Source organism: Phyllopteryx taeniolatus, chromosome 21, assembly GCF_024500385.1.
Source record: "Phyllopteryx taeniolatus isolate TA_2022b chromosome 21, UOR_Ptae_1.2, whole genome shotgun sequence".
NCBI lineage: Eukaryota > Metazoa > Chordata > Actinopteri > Syngnathiformes > Syngnathidae > Phyllopteryx > Phyllopteryx taeniolatus.
The window spans coordinates 1,069,189-1,084,544 of record NC_084522.1 but is presented as its reverse complement, the minus strand read 5'-3'; the positions used below and the strand labels follow the sequence as shown (position 1 = coordinate 1,084,544).

The 15,356-nt window shown below is 41.1% G+C and overlaps 1 protein-coding gene across 5 annotated transcripts in view; it reads left to right on the top strand.

The window, feature by feature from the left end:
* LOC133471197 (POU domain, class 2, transcription factor 2-like) overlaps positions 1-15,356 on the top strand; it is a 59,832-nt gene continuing 44,476 nt past the window's right edge. Inside the window, exons 1-4 of one of the 5 annotated variants that reach the window (XM_061760504.1) lie at positions 1-859; positions 949-1,055; positions 3,254-3,403; positions 14,887-15,070. In XM_061760504.1, the coding sequence (XP_061616488.1) occupies positions 3,288-3,403; positions 14,887-15,070 (300 nt within the window). In that variant the 5' untranslated portion in view covers positions 1-859; positions 949-1,055; positions 3,254-3,287. Of the gene's footprint in view, positions 860-948; positions 1,056-3,253; positions 3,404-14,440; positions 15,071-15,356 lie in introns of those variants that run through there. The other 4 variants (XM_061760500.1, XM_061760501.1, XM_061760503.1 and 1 more) reach the window with 4 other exon arrangements.

The following is a 15,356-nucleotide window of genomic DNA, read 5'->3' as shown; positions in this document are numbered from 1 at the left end:
GGCCGGACGCACGCTTACGTCTTGACCGGCGTGCGGTTGCCTAGCGACGCCGCACTGTGCGTAACGTGCCTAACTTTGGACGCCATTAGCCGAGAGCCGACGCTGCTAACAAGTTTGGGAACAAAATGACTAAAACACGCACAATTTATCACCTTCAGCTATCCCTACAGCTCATTAGTGGTGTTGAATATGGAAAAGCATTTGCAGTGTTTGATTTATAGACCACGTAAAGTGAAATAACGCTATATTTAATCGTGTTTTTGAGCTAGGCTAATCGCAATTAGCCACATTTGGCCTATCACAATTGACGTTCTTGTCCCATCCATAATGTCGTAAATAACCCTAAACTGTCTTATCAGCTCATTTGTGTCATACAGAGTATATGAAACAACTCGCAGTGTTAGAAGACACAATGAGAAATAACAAGCATTCATCCGCTTTTTAAGATAGACTGTAGCTTCGCCACGTTTAGCCCGTTGCAATTTCCGCCCTTAATATGCTCGCTTGAGACTCGTCATATCACTTTGCCACATTTGGCCCGTCAAAATTCTTGTCATTTTCTACCATAAGGTCGCTTTTCAAACACAATTTGAAGTGTTTCTCAGCTTGTAGACATGCAAGCCATAACAGCTGCTAGCTCGCGTTGAACAAAGTAGGCAAAGCAATCCAAATTTAGCGCCATTATGAGTCATTCATAACGTTTGTTTTTTGAAGCCACATTTTGTTGAATCGTGATGTTGAAATGGGCTAATCTCATTTGGCTTCCACAATTCATGTTATTTTGTGCCATATGCTTGAGATTTTTACAGTAAGTAGCTTAGCGTGACTGATCATCACTTCTACATTTGAAAATAAATAAGTGAGTTGATTGGTGATATTTGTGCTGTTTCGTGTGTTTGCAGCCAGTCGGGTTGTTTAATAGCATCTTTTCCCTCCGTGGCTAATAAGGATCACGAGTGTCTGCTAGCCGATAAGCGACAGGAGCCGTGCTGATGCTGACCCCCCCCCCCCCCAACGGCCCCCACCACCGTCGACCACATGAACTGATAACAGCTGTAAGTATGATGCTTTTCTTTTGCTTGCTTGCTTTTTTTTTGTCTGTGTGTTTTTAAAATAGACACAGTAGCAGAATTGTGTCTGTAAAACGTTGAATAGGAGCAACTGGACTCTTCTTGGTTCACCTTTAATCTAAAAGACATCTTCTGTTTGAAATCTTTGGTGTGGAAAAGACGACCAATGTACGCAGCTCATTTATATACCCAAAATCAGGGACATTCGTTTAAAGGACAGCAATGTCCAAATTCTGGACAGAGAGGACTGCCGGTTTGAGAGAAGGGTGACAGAAAGCCGTCCATGTTAAACGAGAAAGGCCAGATAGAAAGAGGCTCGCATCAGTACTTAACCACCTGATGTCTAACCCCTAAAAAAAAAAAATGGTCTTACACTGAGGTTCAAGTGTCCACTAAGAAGCCGTTTGCCACCAGCCAGGTGAACTGCTGCTCTCTTTGCCAAATGGACGTTCACTGGCAGCCACACCCAGCAAACAACCACGACCGCAACACGAATTTGGCCACACCTGGAAACAACCACGAACGCAACACGAATCTGGCCACACCTGGAAACAACCACGAACGCAACACGAATCTGGCCACACCTGGAAACAACCACGACCGCATCACGAATGTGGCCACACCTGGAAACAACCACGAACGCAACACGAATGTGGCCACACCCAGCAACAAACACGACCGCAACACGAATGTGGCCACAGCCGGCAACAACCATGACCACAACACGAATGTGGCCACACGCTGCAACAACCACGACCGCAACACGAATGTGGCCACACCTGGAAACAACCATGAATGCAACACGAATGTGGCCACACCCAGCAACAAACACGACCGCAACACGAATGTGGCCACACCCGGCAACAACCATGACCACAACACGATTGTGGCCACACCCGGAAACAACTACGACTGCAACACGAATGAGGACACACGCGGCAACGACCACAAGAACACAAATGTGGACACACGGTGACATCACAGGAAGTCCCCTCCCCGGTCGGTTGACTCGATCGAGCAGGAAAACACTAACTCCTCCTGGATTGATTTCCAATAATCCGCATGTGGGACGCAGGCTGGGAATTGTCACATGCGTGCGTGTGTGTCGCTGACCGCCTGTCGTCGTGGCGATAATAGCCGCTAATGAGATATTAACCCTCGGATAATGAAGAGGCGAGAAGCGGCCAATGGGCGCCATTGATTGCTTCTGCTTTGATCAATAGCGTTGCGCCGTGTTCTTCCGTGGCGGCGGCGGCGACACGCGGCTTGACCTCGTCGCCAGGGAAACGAGCGGACAAATCTGACATACGCACACACTGGTGAGCGAGTGTGTTGTCCAGCTGCTTAGGATGCGACCGAGCAGTCGTGACCTCTGGGTGCCATCCCAGACGTCTGACCCCATCCACCAAGGGTTGACCTCCGGGGTCACGTGCATGTATATATGTGTGTGTGTGTGTGTGTGTGTGTGTGTGTGTGTTGGGGACGGAGCCTTAAAGATTTTGCAGAAGGACAGATGGAGGGGAAAACAAAAGGACTGTTAATGTATATTATACTAAAAACAGGGCTTGGCAATATAGCATTTAATTGTCATGTTTTTTTCCCTTTTGCTTATAGAAAATGTAAATGACATTAAACAAGTTTTGCGTTTTGTTTTGTTTTACTTCAGGGATTTCTACTAATACCAGAAAATCTTAATTTTTTTTTCTTCAGCATTAACTTGCATGAACCTCCACAGAAATAATAGAAATGAACATTATCTGTTTTCACAGATAATGTGAAATTCAGAGCTTCTTCTTGCAAAAATGTCCCTTTTGTCAAAATGTGACAAAGTGAGCACATTGGCCTTTTCTTTTTAGATTTGGTAACAGTCAGTTAAAAAATGACTTGGGCAATTATGTTATTAGGATAGATATATCATCAGCCTATAACATGCTTAAATAATTTTTGAACATTTTTAGAAAACAAGAACAAAATTAAATTTTTTTTTTTGCATATTAGTATTTTTTTATTGCTATTGTATCATTAACATGAAGTTGCAATGAGGCGGCACGGTGGAAAAAATTGGTTAGCACGTCCGCCTCGCAGTTCAGAAGTTGCAGGTTTGAACCCGGGCCGCGTGGGTTTTCTGGGTTGAGGACCGTAAATTGTCCGTAGGTGTGAAGGGCTGTTTTTTTTTTTTATAGGTGCCCTTTGATTGGCTGGCGACCAGTTCCGGGTATGCCCCGCCTCTCGCCCGAAGTCAGCTGGGATCGACGCCAGCGCGCCCGGCGCCCTCGTGAGGGAGATCGCCACGGAGAAGGAATGCATGGAGGTTCAACAGCATCGTGGCTGATGTAAGCGCTCTCGCGTTCTTTTCTCAAGTAGACGTGTGCAGCTGAGTCAAGGCAACCTTTGCAAAATATTTGCAGCTTGGATGCGCATACCTCAGGTCCAAAATGTCCTATGCGTGGATAGTCAGCGGCTTTTGCGATGTATTAATGGGCACCATGTCTTTGGCAATGTTCAGTGCGAATGCCTTCTCGTCGTAAGCAAAACCGCGTGAAAGTCATTCCGCTCATGTTGTTCGCGGGAATTGAAGTGGCAAGTCGTTACAAAAACAAAACAAACAAAAGTTAACTGGAGGGCTCGGGAAATTTGAAATTTACAGCTTTTGTAAACTAGCTCCTCTCTGTTGGCAGCCGTGTTGATCGTGGCAGCAGTGCACATCAGCAGGGATGCGCTAGAAACGACTAATCGGCCTGACAAACTCAAATTAATAGATAAAAGGGATTCATCGTCTCATCTCATTAAAACATACTTTTTGTTTGTTTCTGAAGGTGGTGTGGAAAGGAAATATATCAGACAATCTTGCTTCAGAAAGAGAGAAAAAACATTTTGGCAGCATTTGTGCCCTCTTTTTGTCCGCTCTGCTCCATCCCGTCATGTGTCACATGACCTTCACCTTTGAACTCGCCTTAACGCACGCACGCGCACAGGGAAAGAAAATTGCCTGTAAAAACGTTGACATTTTGTGATGATGGCTATTTTTTTTATGACGCAATTAAACACAATTTCCCAAATCCAACTTCATGCTGTTATCAGAATAAAGTGAATAATAATTGACAGAATGTTAGGAATTAGATCCTTTTTTACATTTTAGTATTTATTTTTATCTTTATCACCTAAAAAGTGTAAAATAATTTATCGTAACATGTTGTTTGAAGCACTGTGGATTCATTGTTTTAATTTTGTTCATGAAAACTAGTTGATTCGGTCCTTGCAATACAATTAGTTTACATTTTGAGAATTACTTGGATTCATATTGGGCCTTTTTATACATCATTTATTAGTACATAAATTAACAGAAATATACTAATATACGATGCTTTAAAACAATGTTTTATTTCATGTCTGAGAATATTACCTGAAGGGAAGAACAATTCATTTTAAGGATACAATATGTGTTAACTGTAAGGCCACACAAATATCGAAGTACTGAATTAGTGTTTTTGTAATGCTGCAGTTGTCACAGCAAAAAAGCGTTATTACTGTTACCTCCCCCAAGCAAGTTCTATTTTATTTGCTATGTATCATCATTATTAATCTCTCGTGAATCTTGCCAGATTTTCATAGATTCCTCTGTCCTAATGTCCCAACCAGGATGAGGTTTGCTGGGCCTCGGCGGATGCCCTTCGCAAGCCGGCTCGAGCGGGTTGACATCGGTTGCGTTTTTGTTGGTTTTGTTTTTGGGGTGATTGTAGCGAACGAATTGTCCAGCACGTAGCCAGGTCCCGTCTCCTCCTCGCTCAGCCGCCGTGCGATGCTTCAAAGACCAAGGTGAGCGAGAGGAGGAGGCGGGATAAAAGCGGGGCTGGAAATCCGGCTGGCCGAGCCCCCCGCCCTCCTCCTGCCCCCTCGTAGCAGTCTTCTTCTCCCACTTTCCCACTCCTCTTCACCCCTTAATCCCCGACTACTCGGCTGCATATGTTTCCTAATCCGGCGTGCGTGTGTGGGAGGGCCGCCTTCATCCGCCTCCTCCTTCGCCTTTTCTCTTGCATTGTTGCATCACTTCGCTTATTTTTGTTCACAGCCTCAAATACTCTTGTTTTGTATATTTTTACATCAACTCCTCTTGTGCTTCTTCCTTCTTCAATCCTGCCAAAAATCCATGAAAAGTCAGGACGCCTTTTGATTGGATTGGTGATCCTGTTTAATGCGGGAATAGCAAGACGTGAAAATCTGCCATATAGAGCGACCGTATAAAAAAAACAACAACCAAAAAAAGACACTTTTTACACAAAACCTATTAAAGGACACTTAAAAGCTTTCCTTGGCGCCTGTTCTCACACTCTCGCTCGCGCAGTTCAACAAATAAGACTTTAAACTGTTTGTCACGTCCCCTTTAAAATGACTGTCAAAAAGGTGACACATGAAATAAAAGAAAATTGAATTTAACATAAATTATCATATGTTTAAACGGCAGAAAGTTTCATCTAACGAAAGTCTGCAAGCTTGATACAAACATATAATGCAATACGTCATCGACTGGCTGACACAAATTCCCATTGCCGTTGTCTTCACTGAACCGCTACTTTGCACACACTGAGCAGTAACACATACAAACACAGCATACAACGTCCTCACGGTCAAATATTCTCTCTGCCACGTGGGAACAACAAATATTTCTAGTTGGGGACCTTCTCCGCCTCTTCTTCTTGCTTTTTTCCCATTTTATATTATGCTCCATCTCTTCCAGTAGAGCTCAGTGCTGCCCAGTGTGTTGTGGCACAACGTGGTACTACACCGAAGATGTGCAACTCTAAATTCAGACTTGCCTTTTTACGGTAAAAACCCTTGAAAAACAATCCGCCGAATAGCGTAGTCATTTGTAACAATCCAGGTACACAAATAAACACAAGCTCATTTTCTTAAAGTGTTTTAAAAAAATAAATAAAAATAAGCTAGCGTCATTGTACTTTCATTTATCTTTGTTTTTTTTGCTACTAGTCTCATGTTCACTCTCAGGTGATTTTCTTCTTCTTGTCCCTCATTACAGCTGCTCTTGAAGCACACACACGCACGTGCACGCACGCACGCACAGCCGCGAACACATTCTTTTTGTCCGGCGTCCTGCCTTGGCTTCGCCTGGTGGCTGAATGAGTCTTTTGTGCAGCCTTGTACAGGCACATGCCAAATCGAGTTTGAATGGAATTAACAAACACCCGCCCAAATCATTTTCAAACATTGCAAACAAGAACACGTTTGAAAAATCTGCCTGTAGTCACACACAAAAAGAACAAAATATAGGATCAGGGTCAAGAGTATATTTGATTGAATTAGATAAATTACACGTCAATATTACAAAAATGAATATGTGAGAAAAAATGCATGTTTTAAATCAATTCAATAAAAAAGTATTCATAACATTGAATACATTTTTTTGGAATCAAAAATACAAATAATTTTGGCGGTAATTATAATAATTATAGAACATCATAGAATGTGCTACTTCAACACACACGGCGCAGCAACACATACAAACAGAGCGTACAACAATACTCACAGGCAGATATTCTCTCTGCCACGTGGGAACAACAAATAATACAAACGGCAAAACGTGGTACGACACGGAAGGTGCGCAATCCTAAATTCGGACTTGCCTGTACCCTGTAAAAAACATCAAAAACGATCCCTTAAAAATTCGCGACAGAAGATTTAAGTATTATGCTAATTGCACGCGGACGTTTTCGGGGTTTCGCCGGCGCTTCCTGCTTCCGAAGCGTCTCGGGGCGTTTCCGGCCTCGTCAATAGTGTCCTATCGATAGGTTAATAGGCGGCGTGTCACGTTCACTAACTCTCTGATTAGTTGACACTTCACTAATCCACACGGCGGCCCAAGTCATTGGCCCGGCCCATTGATTTCCGCGCCGCTCGTAAGTGAGCCTGCCGCAATCGATTGGCCCCGCGACAACCCCGCCTGGCACACACACACACACGCGCGAGCGCAATGACATAAATATTATATTTATTTCAAATAATCAATTATAAAACCGATATTGTTGTAAAATAGTTTTGAGTTTAAAACAATATTGTAATATTTTTAAATACAATTATTAAGGTAAAGAAACTATGAAAATGAAAATATTTTCATTTTATGTTTTTACACTAAGAAATGATTGAATACATTTTATACTAAAATATTGACATTTTTTAGGTTTTTTTAAATAACATGATTAAAATAAAATGGTTTTACATTTATGTTTTTGAAGTAATGAATGATTACTAAATATAAATAAATAATAATAGATACATATTTTAAAATATTAAGAATTTCATGTCTTCTGAATGTTAAAAGCTATCAGAAGAATTTTATTTTTGTATTCATTATTCATATTAATACATGAGTAAATGTTTTGTAGAAAATACATTTGAATTATTTTTCATATAATTTCACATGAATATTTGCTAACTTATGAAACACGTATGGTAAAAAAATTGTTCTACATATAAATAACAATTTTAATGCTTAGAAGATTACACTAAAATAAAACATTTCCATATTTTACCATGCTATAAATTATAAAAATAAATTTTATAGTAAAATAATTTTTACATAAATACTTAGCTATGTAATTAAATGTAAACAAAACAATAAAAATAAAGATATTTATTATAGCCACATATTTTTAAATACAAATAGTATTTGTGATATTATTACCTTAAATTTTAAAAACCTATGAAAAGAAATATCTATTTTTATAAGAACACATAAAATATATTTTTGTCAGTAATATTTATGAATATAAATAATGACTTGAGTTTAAAAAAAAAAATAATAATTCTAACACAAAACACAAACAACACAAAATCCCAGGCGTCACCATGGTAACCAGAGCCTAAAATGTCTTGAAAGCAACATTTGATGCTCGACCATTACATTTAACGTTAATGTTATAATTAAACCTATACCTTAAACCTAATATTTGTACTTGTGGAACGATTTGCAGTAAATAAGTAGCGCTATGTAGTGTGTGCGTGTGTGTGTGTGTACGCACACACATATGCGTGTGGGCTCTGGTTCATGGCGGTTAAACATTTTTCTTCCTTCTTAATTGTTTTTACGCAAACCATCGGCATCCCGATTAGGCGCCATCGATTCCCCTCCGCTAACTTCATTGATTTCTTCATTTCTCATTGATCTCCGCTTCTAAATCTACCCGCACGCGCTCGCTCACTGTGTGTGTGTGTGTGTGTGTGTGTGTCCCTGCCTCCGTGCGTGTGTACTTGAATAAGCATTTATTTGTGTTACCTGTCCACGCTTGATAGATTTGCACGAGTAATCAACAACACGTGATGTCGATGTCGCTCCACCCGTCATCTTCACCGCTTGGAGGAAATCCTCGCGTCATTCACATCATCGCCTAATATCGCCAACGCAAGCTAGCCGTGTTAGCTAATTTAATATTAGAAATGGTCAAGGACAATAAACAAACAGTAACAAAATAAGACTGGCTAACGGTTAGCCAGCTAACAGCCAGCTGCTAATCTGAGATCGCAGCAGCCGACTGGACTTTCATGGGCTGGCGCCCACGTCACTCACCGGGCCACCAGGCCCCGCCTTTTAAAGACACTCCGTCACACATAATACAGTATAGAATGTGAGGATGGCGACCCCAAGTAGACAATAATAATACTTGCACCTCATATGCATATTTTGTTGTTATCTGATTAATCAAATTGATTAGATAATCGCTATAATAATAATAATCATTTGTTCCATTGTGCAGCTTTTCCCTGAACTTTGTAAGCTGTGCACCCCCTTAAACATCCCCACAGAGTTTGCGCACCCCCAGTATGACGCGCACACCCTTCGCATTGGATTTTTTTTTGCTGAAAATGAATTTTTAAAGCTACTCAACCCCTTCCACAGTTGGCGCACACCGTCCATCTTCTCCAGTTGTGTGTTTTTTAATTTTTAATTTTTTTATTTTATTTCCTGCACTCTCATCTTGATCCTCTCACCGTTCGTGGCTCTCATATCGCACAGCGGCAGGCGTCGGCACGCCAGAGGTTACGCCGGCTCGCTAAGCTCCACCCGTGTCATCGGCATTACCGCCGGCCGGCCTTGATGCGGCCGCGTTTGTGCCGAGCTAAGCGCTTTAGGCTGCGCCGCGCGGGGCCTTCACGCGTGTTACGCCGTCTTTGGCGTCGGCGCGGCACGTCGCTCGTAAATCTGCGGGGAAAAAAGAGCTCCCGTGCTTTGGCATAAAATGAGCACATTGTTACGCTAGCGAGATGCGATGCAATCGCGCGGCACGGAGGACACGTTCTACTCGTCGACGCTTTTTGGCGCCGCGTGGCACGACAGTGCGGAATGGATACGCGGCAGCGAGGGGAGAAACCTATTGCCGATCGGGCGCTCTTGATCGCTTTGCGTTAGCGGGCCACGCCAGGCCGGAAAGTCCGACCAATACCGGAAAAACCTCAATTTACGAGCGGTGATGGAAAGATGACTTTGGAAATGTAGTTGCTTAGTTAACCTGTAGTCTTAACTATTTCAATGACTTTCTCAAAGTAATAGAACTAATTTCATTTGATTACATTTTGACATCTTAATTTAGAATACATTTATCAGCAGGACCCTTGGATGTTTCCTCTGAAAAGTCTCGGACACACCAATAGATTGCTTCGTGGTCATATTTGGAAAAATATGTTCTGTTTGAGACCGGACAGAATGAGCCAATCACAAGCCTCAGTTTTAGGAGGAAGTGATATGGATAAAAAAATCTGAGCTTTTGCAGTCATTTTTCAAATTGTAATTGTGGAAATTTCTAAAAGTGCCTCTAATTTAATTGCACATTTTCTCCCAGTATTGTAATGGATTACATTTAGATTTTGTAATGAAATGACATAATCTAGTGACATGTAATTGGTTACTCCCCAACACCGTTGCCGGTATCAACCGTTCACGTCGTAAATATACCACAAACTATGACCCCAAAACATAAAAATTATTTTTGTAAAACACAATGTATATGTCATTTTTTTTTAGCACCGGTGAAAGCTTAGTTGCATTTTGATTGGCTGTAATCAGCGACACTGCGACGCACATTGTGCAAGAGGTCAGTCGGGTTCGGCCGCATCGCTCGCCGTTTAGCCTACTCGTGACAAACTCGGGGCCCGGGGGCCAGCACCGGCCCGCCGTCGTTTTATGGGGCCCGTTAAATCAAATCATGTGCATCAACTTCCACGATCTTTGATAAAAATCTGTACCAAAATTTCAAATTGTCAGTCGTAATAAAAAAAAAAAATATATATATATATATATTTCAAGAAAGAACGCTGTCCAAGGCCCCACAATTTATTTATGATATTTTAGCTATATATTTATTGATATATATCTGCGCAGGCTTGTGCTAGTGCGTTTAGTTGTTACGGCGCGCTCGTGAATATAGTTTGTGACATAATTGTACTTGGATATTGATCGTGAACTGGCCCCCCCACACATTATTGATGACGCCGAATTTAATTCAACCACCTCGTTTGTCAACACGACACGGCCATTTAAGAGTCAACTCTCTGACACACGCACATACACACACACACACACACTTTATATACAGTGTGTAATAAAAAATGCTCAATTCTAAATCTGTAGTATTTCACATGGCAAAATATGTCAATGTTACACAGCAATTAGGGTTCAGAAATGTGAGAGGGTGTATGTAACGTGTGTGTGATCATATGAACGTTATGTCCAGCAGCAGTAGGTCGTTTTTTAAAAAAAAAAAAAAAAAAAGGATATTACAGGCGGTAGGAAAAGAAAAAAACAACATATTGCTATTGATGAGGCCCGGCGTGCGCCATATTGCTCACCTCTCCTTCAACCCCCCCCCCCCCCCCCCCCCCCACACACACACACACACACACACACGCACACCCTCCCCAGCTGCGATGGACGCACAACACACACTATATTTTTCAAGAAATAATTGCTTTTGTCTGGAAGGAGTTGGGATGTGGGGGCTCCTCCGCGCTCAAAGTCTTTCATGTGCGGAGGGGGGCTCCGGACGGCCGACGGTCGCTGCGTCCGCCCTCACCCGCTCATTGGATGCGCGGCCGTCATCTGTCAATGGGCGGATGGAGGAGGAGGGGCTGAGATATTAGCTTGTTGGGACTCCTTTGTGATGCCATCCTGAAGGACGCCAACTCGGTGGAGGATGTAATATTAGGTACACCTCAACGGTCAACAAATCTGCCTTGGCAAGATCAATAATCGGCATTTTTCGCCGATTTTCATTGTACGGGCGTACGATATACTTTAATCCTGCCCACCGAGCATTGACATGATCAAAGTCTTGCCATATTTGTCGCTTTGATTTAGCGCCTCTTTCCTAAAATTGCTGAACTGAAATGTATTCCTACATTTGCATTTCATTTTTCAAATTCATTTACGACATTAAGTAACTGGTTATGTGGTTTGTTTTAAATAAGACGATCCAAATATTTGTCAAATGAACATAAAATAGTGGGAAAATAGTTCTTGCCATAATAAAATAAATACAATTAATAAATATATAAATAAATAAGAATATATATACAAATAAATAAATACTACAATTCATGATTCTCATTTTACTGGATTTCTATTAATTTAATTACAACTAATCCACCAATTATTCAAGATAAGTAATTTTAAATTTAAAATCATTACAATTCACATTTTTTTAAATGATAGTAGTACATAATAAAGTATTATAAACACATTTGAACTATTTTTGTTGTATTATCGATCATATATTTTTAGAAATGTTTTTTTAATTATAAAATAGAGATTCAGTCTCATTTTTAATTGCTGTTTGTAAATGTCATAATTAGTTGCCAATTACTTAGTAATGTACAATACGATAAGAAAATTACAAAGTTTAACGTTTTTGAAATACAATATTAGTCAAAAATAAAATACTGTATCTAAATTCATATATAATAAAGTAATACATTAATTGTATTTATTTATTGATTTAATAATTCATAAAAAATGTTATTGTATTTATAATTCATAACAACATCCAATACAATAAAGATATGCATTTAATTTTTTAAATTTATATTAATACTCATTTTTTTTAAATGAAAAATAAAAATAAAAAATATAGAAATGTTTATTTCAGTTTATTTTATGAATAACATAGTTACTTATTTTTATTTCATCTATAATTAATCTAATTATTATGTAATAGCCAATAAAATAAAATAAGAAAAATACACATTTACATTTGTTTTTAAATAAAATACTAGTAAAATAAACAAAAAATAGTTACAATGTGTATGGTAAATAGTTGATTTTAATAATGAAATGTTTAATTGTATGACTTATTATTGTCATGACAATGAATTCCATTCCATTTATTTATTATTTCTCAAAGTAATAGAACAAGCTTTTTCATTTCCGAATGCCCTAAGCATTGAGCAGAAAACGTTTTTTTTTTTACCCTCATCCGCCTTCTCTGCGTCACCCAGACGAGCGTCCGTTTCGCTACAGACAGCGGAAGCGTCCGCTGAGAGCAGCGCTTTAGCTAGCTGTAGCGCGTATCCGTCACAGTGTTAAGATCCCGTTGGCGGGGTGGGGGTCCTGCTGGATCAATATTTGATTAACACGTCGTCCCTTCAGCAGTGCGTGAGGAGGAGAGCGGCGCGCTTGATTATTGACTGCCATATTTACAGTATTGATTAGTGTATTTGGAAGAATCCTTATCTGCGCCGATGATGATCTCTGGCGTTTACTCGCACCACACAGCGGACGTTTCTGCTCGCTATTGGCGCTACTAGCATCTCCTACAAATCCTACCTGGCACCTTGACTTACGAGCTGAATTCATTCCGCGAGCACACTCGCATGTCAAATACTCTTTCCCATTCAAATGAAGGAAAATGTCGTTCATTCGTCCCAAAAACACCAAGGAAAATCATTTTTCAGTTATGCATTTTCTTAAAAAGAGCACTTGACAGCATTAAACTTTATAAAAACATACATTAATATCATAATTAGGTAGAATACACACAAATAAGTGCCTTTTGATAATTGTAGGCTCATTAGAACTACGAACGAATCAGTGGTGATTGACTCGCGAATCCCTGTGAAAGAAAATGAATGCCGAATCAGAATCTTTGCATTTGATTCAAAACGAGTCAAAGAATAAAATACTTATTACTTCGCCATTTTGATGTAGCGCGCGTCGTATCTTCAGCGACATTGCCATAAAGTTTGTGTTGTGTTTGTGTTTGTGTTTGGCCCGCGTTCGGCCCAGCTTTACGATGAGGAAAACACGGAGGCGCAGGACGTTGAGCCATTGATCCATTAGAAGCCAATCAAATTCATCGACGAAAACTAAACAAACATACTCGTGGAGTTTTAGATTGAAGTCACGTGACAAATCTGTAACGCCTATAGAAGGTGCAAGGCGCTGCTGTAAACGTTTCGATGAAAATATGTAAACATGAGCGAGAGCTGCACCTGCTGAAATACACATCAAACGTGAGTGTGTGTGTGTGTGTGTTTGCGTGTGCGTCTGTGGTGTGAGTGGAGGCGATCGATGCCCTCCGGGCTGATGCGATGATATGGCTTATTATTGATACAATCGGAGGATCAATTGGCCTGTATGTGCGTGTGCGTGACAACACAATACGATATGAAAGCTGCTGACCAATAAACACAAGACACACGTGTTTGTTTGGAAGTATATTGGTGCCAACTGAATTTGCTGCGATTGAATTTGAATTGTTCGTTTACAATTTTCTTTTCCCATTTAAAAATGTAAATAAATGAGTTTGAATTTGAATTTCCAACAGACTTTTTTAACCATAAAAAAATACAAGTCAGCGGGGAAAACAAATGTCAAATGTCAATTCAGACTCAGATTGTACAAATATGTGTGTGTGTGTGTGTGTATATTTATATATATGTATATATGTGCCAATCAATTTTGAATTAGATTTTATGAGTTTGAATGTAGATTTGTGATTTTGAATTACAATTTTACAAGCAGAACTTTTTGGAAGCATATTTGTCCAATCTGAGTTAGAATTTAAGATGTTGAATTTTTGTCCACTGACATTTTGGAGATGTTGAATTATTTTATTTTTTTTACAATTTTTTTTATGCCCCCCCCCCCCAAAAAAAAAAAAAATAATTAACATTTGAAATTCATATTCAAACTCAGTTGGCACTTCCATACGTTTGGCCCTTTAAAAATCGCTGTTTAATGTGTGTATGTGCGTGCATGTGCGTGTCGGGGGGGCCGTAGGGCATGAGTGGAGAGAGAGGGAAAGGGGGAAGGGGGCTTGGGGGGGGGCGTGTAAAAACGGGGGCGGCTGTCTCTTGTCTCTTGTATCCCAGCCGCGGCGCCCGGCGAGCTGCAGAGCGTGTTGAGGCTGCGCGGCCGCCGTCGTTGGGGGGAGTCCCGCCGAGCACCGCAGAACGGAGAGCCGCATCCGTATGGATTATTTACGCGCCGATTGAGCGGCCGTCGCCGTTCAGAGGCGGAAGGGGCTCTTTCTCCACTTTTGTTTTCCATGCGATCGATTCAAGCAGAGAAAGGGACACTTTGCCTCCGATCGGTGGGGCGGGGGCGCCGCGGGAGCCGAGCGCCGTACGTCGACCGGCCGCGATGTCGTCTTCACGCGCGAGAGCGGGAGCTTAGCGGCTCACCTGCCGCTTTAATTCACACAGCCAAAGAGAAAAGCTGAAAAGAGAACCAAAAAGAGGCCCAACTGAAGACCAGAGGAGATCGCATTCAAAAGAAAAAAAACCCCAAATTCTCCTTTTCCGCTCTGAGCAGAAGATCCGCCGGAGAGCCAAAGACGAGAGGAGAGGACGCTAAAAAAGAAGGCGCACGCGAGCGGTCCCAGGTCGACGGAGGACCATGTTTGTCCCCCTGCCGGTGCCCTTCGTCTTTCAGAGAACTGTGTCCGACTTCAGCGCCTGGAGACTCAAGTCGTCGCCGGCTCCGCGGGCCAGCCCCGGTAAGACCTCGCACTCGGCTTTTGAAAACTTCACAATGCAAACGCCGGCCACGATCGCCGACAATATGGATCCCGCGAGGGAAAGGAAATCTCCTGTCATCTTACCCAATAATCACTTGTAACTTTCACGAACACAAAAAAAAATAATAATAATAATCGACTCACTCCTTGGCCAATACTCGTATATTTCATTTGGATTTATTCACAAAGATAAGTCTAGAGAACATTACATTCATACAATCTAATAATACTACAAACACATTTTTTTTGACCTGTAGTGAAATCC